The sequence below is a fragment of the Propithecus coquereli genome, unplaced genomic scaffold (genome assembly GCF_000956105.1).
Source record: "Propithecus coquereli isolate 6110/MARCELLA unplaced genomic scaffold, Pcoq_1.0 Scaffold703, whole genome shotgun sequence".
Taxonomy (NCBI): domain Eukaryota; kingdom Metazoa; phylum Chordata; class Mammalia; order Primates; family Indriidae; genus Propithecus; species Propithecus coquereli.
The window spans coordinates 809,977-815,776 of record NW_012153097.1 but is presented as its reverse complement, the minus strand read 5'-3'; the positions used below and the strand labels follow the sequence as shown (position 1 = coordinate 815,776).

Genomic DNA, 5,800 nt, shown 5'->3' with positions numbered 1-5,800 from the left:
ACCTGAGTGTTTTATTATCTGAACTAATATAAATAGATACTGAAGCTCAGAAAGTTTGGGAAGAGAATCCAAGGTCATGGAATTAATCGATTTCATGACCAGCAAAAGAACTCAGTTAATTTAATTCTAAATTTTGTTCTATTACATGTCTACCACATCATTTCAGAAGCAAATTCTTGTATAAAGTCATAGAGTCATTGCAGATATTTTCTGATTATTTCCATGTGTACCAAACTGTAGCAAAACGATGCAGATTGTACCAGTAAAAATTCAGCAAGTATAGGTCCTTCTCACTGTGCCCTCCCGTAGCGAGAGGGCAGATAATGCATCTAACCTAATGCTTTATTCAGAGCCAGAGTTCACAGTGAGAAGGACTTGCATCTAACCTAATGCTTTATTTAGAGCCAGAGTTCACAGTGAGAAGGGCTTGCCCTCTGCTCTCTGATGGCTTACACCTTCCATGTGCACATAGGAAGGTATGGCCAGACAGCTGCAAAATTGAAGCCTTTAGGATTTCCCTTTGTATTGCTAGGACTGTGGAGCTAGCTTGCTATAGCAAAAGCTAGGACAACAGAAGCTTTAAAACACACACACACATTTAGGAGAGAGTGTGAACAGAGAACAGAAAAACTTTTTGACTTTGTAAAGCAACACATCATTTTCCCTCTGTTCCTGGAGTCTCAGGGCGTGGCAAAAGTTAAACCCAACATGTGGAAAGTGTGGAAACAGTTGAAATACTACTGATGTTTAGACTATTTCATAAACTGGACAGCATTTTTTCTTCACATACATATTTTAATAGGCTCCATTAATGAAAAATTGAAAAGGCAAAAGAAAAACAAGGCAGATTGTTAACAATGATGACATTGTATCAGGGAAACTTATAAAATCCAGCACCAAACATTCTGAAATTGGCAAAAAAATTTTAAAAAAGGATATACATGAAAAACATAGTTTGCATTCTTAAAAAATAGCAATTCTGATTATAATAATTTATGTGATTTACTCTCAATTATGACTCATTTTCACTAGTCACATTAATAATCACATATAAAGATTCAGGAGATTCACATGGTTGGCACATTTTATTTGATAACTACAGGAATGTCTAGCTGATGCTGCAGGCTGTGGATGAGAACGCAGAAGGAATTGAGACTGTCTGACCCAAACACTTCTCCCACTCACAGATCGTGTGACCACTGACACATTGCTCTCAAGTCGGCCATTAGTGAAAGGGTCTCGTAGTTCCTCACTTCTTGGGTTTATTGTAAAGATCAGGGAGTCAATAGATAGACTCACTTGTTAGCATGACACATGGCACAGAGTGAACTTTTCACAATGTCATCACTGTTATTCTCAGTAGTAATTTTTTTCTGTACATTTGATTGAAATGCTCACATTTTTAGAATATTTAGAGGAACATTCAAGTAGTTTGATCAATTTAACTCCTAAACATGTTGGTAAAATGTCTTGCCTGGAATATATTTAGCTTTAAAACACACGAGAAATCATCCTTTACTTTCATAAAGTTTGTTGTGGGTTATTTTTCTTTATCATAACCTAAAATTATATGGAACACAGTCATTCAGTTTTTCTTAATTACTAAGCACTATTAAAAAACTCCAATTTCCAAAAGTAATAGGTGAGTTATAGTTCAATATGTATGTGCCTGTATTATTTCCTCTAAATCCTAGTTGCTAATACTAATTACCAATACTCATGCTAATCATAATGCTAATGCTAATTTCTCACCATCCTAAAATTGAAAATAAATAAAAACGATTTTAGAACAGTGAATATCTCTTGTATTGGATGATCCTTGTATGTCTGAATTTGCAAGAGTAGCTTCCATTGCCCATGTTATTTCATCTCATGTCTGAACATGAATAAATTGACACCAAGTATATCCTCATGATGCAGACAGTGACTTGTGGCCCAAATGTAGATGACTCGTCCTTGTGGCTAAATGGCAGACATAGGCTACTCATGGGCTGTAACAAAGATGTTTTGAAGATGGTGTCGATTCTGACCATCCAAAGGTGCATTTAATAACAATACCATTTAAATATATCTAAGGCAGTACACACACACACATGCATACACATACATACGAGGCATTGTATGTGTAACTGCTGCATAGCATGGTATATATCCTTAGGTGTTACTATGTATATCATTGCAGTACAACAGCAGCTGCTGACATCATCTTGTCCAATGTATGTAAAGAATTATTGATTAATAATGATCAACTTTATTTAAAAACATTCTGGAATAGATACATTTCTACATACCAATTCCAAAGTATCAAGAATATTATTTTAAAATTTTTTATTCCAACTTTTAGGAGTTGGCTGCCTACTGGCTAATTTGCATGCCATTATTTTAATTCCCTAGAAAGTCACCATTTTATTTGGAAGACTCTAGGTGGTATCAGCACCACCCACTGTAGCACTGATGGAAGGGAGCAACACGTCCTCTACTGACTTCACCTTCATGGGCCTGTTCAACACAAAGGAAACCTCAGGCCTGCTTTTTACTATCATCACTGTCATCTTCTTCACTGCACTGATGGCCAACGGAGTCATGATCGTCCTGATCCAAACTGATCTGTGCCTCCACACCCCCATGTACTTCCTCCTCAGCCACCTCTCCTTCATTGACATGACGTACATCTCCACCATCGTGCCCAAGATGCTGATCGATTACCTGCTGGGTCAAAGGACCATCTCCTTTGTGGGGTGCACCGCTCAACACTTCCTCTACCTTACCCTTGTGGGAGCTGAATTCTTCCTTCTGGGCCTCATGGCCTATGACCGCTATGTGGCCATCTGCAACCCTCTGAGATATCCTGTCCTCATGAGCCGCCGGGTTTGTTGGATGATCATAGCAGGTTCCTGGTTTGGTGGCTCTTTGGATGGCTTCCTCCTAACCCCCATCACCATGAGCTTTCCCTTCTGCAATTCCCGGGAGATTGACCACTTCTTTTGTGAGGCACCCGCGGTGCTGAGACTGGCATGTGCAGACACGGCCCTGTATGAGACAGTGATGTACGTGTGCTGTGTGCTGATGCTGCTGGTTCCTTTCTCCGTGGTGATCGCGTCCTACGCGCGAATCCTGACCACCGTCCACCGCATGAGCTCTGTGGAGGGGAGGAGGAAGGCGTTTGCCACCTGCTCCTCTCACATGACTGTGGTGACCTTGTTCTATGGCGCTGCCATGTACACCTACATGTTGCCACACTCTTACCACACCCCCGCCCAGGACAAAGTCCTCTCCATGTTCTACACCATCCTCACACCCCTGCTGAACCCCCTCATCTACAGCCTGAGGAACAAAGATGTGACTGGAGCTCTGAAGAGGGCGCTGGGGGGGTTCAGGGCTTCTCAGAGAGTGTCGGGAGGTGTCTTTTGACAGTCAGCTCCTTCCCAGGCAGATGGATGGGGGACTGTGGCCACGGTGGCCGTGCTGTTGTTGAAGGAGTAAACAGAAGGGACGATGTGGTATCGTGGCTGTATACCGGTTTTCATTCACGGTTCCCATAGATTTTGTTGCAGTGTTGGGGTGCTCAGAAGTGGGCCTCAGGAAACAGAGTCTCTGACTTTCTCCTGCCCTTTGTTCACCTGCTCCTCTTTCTCCCCAAAGCAGGCCTTAGAAACTAAAGTATTCTCTAACCTTCCCCACCTTGTGGCCATAAAGAAATTCTTTGATCTGCCTGCCTGTCTGAGTGTAGGTCATAAGTCCGCATGGCAGAGGGGCCCTGCCTCACCCCCTGGGGGAAGGGACACTGCACCCAGGGGCCGAGGATAACTTAAGCAGGCAGGGCTGGCTGGGGCCCTGCTCAGTGCACTAACAGCAGATCATAGCCTTCTCGTACAGACACGTCTACGCAGCTGCCTGTGCCTCAATCGTGTGATCCCACAATCTCCATTAAAGGCCCAAGAGCACGGGGTATGGAGAGCTTCTGGACAGTTAAACTTGAAGAGGCTTGCAAGGCAAACAAGAACTTATTTACGTGCCCAGGAGGGTGGCACACTGCAGTGCCACGGGAACAGAAGCTCTTGCGCTTGAGACCTTTCCAGATCTTGCCCCGTGTGTCTTGTCATCTGACCGTTCGTTCACATCCATTGTAATATTCTTTATAATAAACTGGTAAACTGGAGTCAGTGTTTCCCTGAGTTCTGTGAGCCACTCTAGCAAATTAATCAAGCCCAAGGAGGGGCCATGGGATTCTCGGTTTGTAGGTCATCGAAAGCACAGGTAAAACCACCCAGGGCTTGCAACCACATTGGAGATGGAGGCAAGTCTCGCAGGCCGGGCCCTCGCCCCATGGGGTCTGGCACTATGTCCCAGGAGGTGGCATTAGGATGGAGCTGACGTGATGACAGCAAATGGCACCCACTGCAGAACTGATTGCTTGCTTGGTATGTGTGGGAAGCCCCCATGCGTTTGATCACAGAAGTCTTCTATGTTGGTCGTTGTGTGGTGTGAGAGCACAGGAAAAACGTGAGTGTGTTTTCTCCCCACACTAAAAAAAAAGTGAGTACTTAAGAAGTCCCCTTGATTGCTCTTCTGTCTTCTCTTCTTCCCTACTGTGTCTTCCCTTTCCCCTGCCCTGCGCACATGTATTCAAAATAAATACCTAGTGGCTTCCAGAAACACAAATCAGAGAGTTTTTCCCTGGAATTTTACCTTTTGAAGGTTACATAAATTTCACATGAAATTTTAAATGGCATGAACTATATCAAGGAGTGCAGGGAGGACGGTGGTACTTTTAGGATTTGTGGCACTATTGTGCAACTCTAGCTCACCATCTAAGGATAAAAGAAACGCCATCGTTTCTACTTCAGACTTATCCTTTTAGGAAGACAGCTGGTGTAGCTACCTATGTGCTCCTGTTTGCAAGGTCTCAGGAAGAGTCATTGGATATACTTTTCTTAAACAGCCATCGTACTCACTACAATCATTAGGTGCTTGTTATTTTCAGCAAAAATACAGATTTTAACTTTGTTTGTAACACTTTAGTAAAACTGTTTGTCATAGAACTTAAGTCTGGCAGACCAAAGAAAAGGGCAGGCATGTCCCAGAGAAGACAACACGCGCACACAGTATGTCTGAGGGGGTTTCCAAAGCACTGGAGAAACACACAGGGGTGGGGGCAGAACATAGAAAATGCTTTTCAGACACGCCACAGCTCCATCAAGGTTAGGTGGTTATCAGCTTGGTCCTGGGGCCAGGTCAGAGTTCATATCCGTGCTCCCACGGATCCAGGAATTGAGGGGAAAGCATGTGGCAAATCACGTTTGGGGTCCCGTATGTTTATATAAAGAGTCCACTCAGGGATCAAAGGGGTGACTTCATACGACGTTTACTTCACCATGTGGAGTTGCCGTCACAGGAACACGAGCACGGTGACAGTCACAGTCACATTGGTCAGTCTCTGCCTAAAACTGAATAACGGATATGCCTTGGGAGGTCTGTCGTCCTTCAAAGACCTCATAACAAATGAAGCAGCACTTAACTGTGAGTTCCAGGATGCAAGCAAGAACAGCGGGCCTCAGGGAGGTAGGGAACGTATGTGCGTTCACACTTTTCATTAGTGGACTGGACGGCAGGATTTCAAAGAATCTGACTGATAGGACAGTACGTCCTTCAGAAACAGCTTCATTCATTCATTTGTTCATTCACTCATTCTTTTTCCATAGCTGTGAGCAAGACAAGAAAAGCACCTGCACTCAAGAAATTTACTTTCCAGTTAGGGAAGGACAATGAAAATAAGTACACACATACACACACACACACA

The 5,800-nt window shown here is 43.6% G+C and overlaps 1 protein-coding gene across 1 annotated transcript; it reads left to right on the top strand.

The window, feature by feature from the left end:
- The first annotated feature begins 247 nt into the window (after nucleotides 1-247).
- LOC105823983 (olfactory receptor 2T1) lies at nucleotides 248-3,411 on the top strand. Its single transcript, XM_012661294.1, is given in 5 exon segments — nucleotides 248-277; nucleotides 2,276-2,318; nucleotides 2,321-2,389; nucleotides 2,392-2,441; nucleotides 2,443-3,411. Coding segments are annotated over 5 exon segments (1,161 nt in total).
- Nucleotides 3,412-5,800: the final 2,389 nt, after the last annotated feature.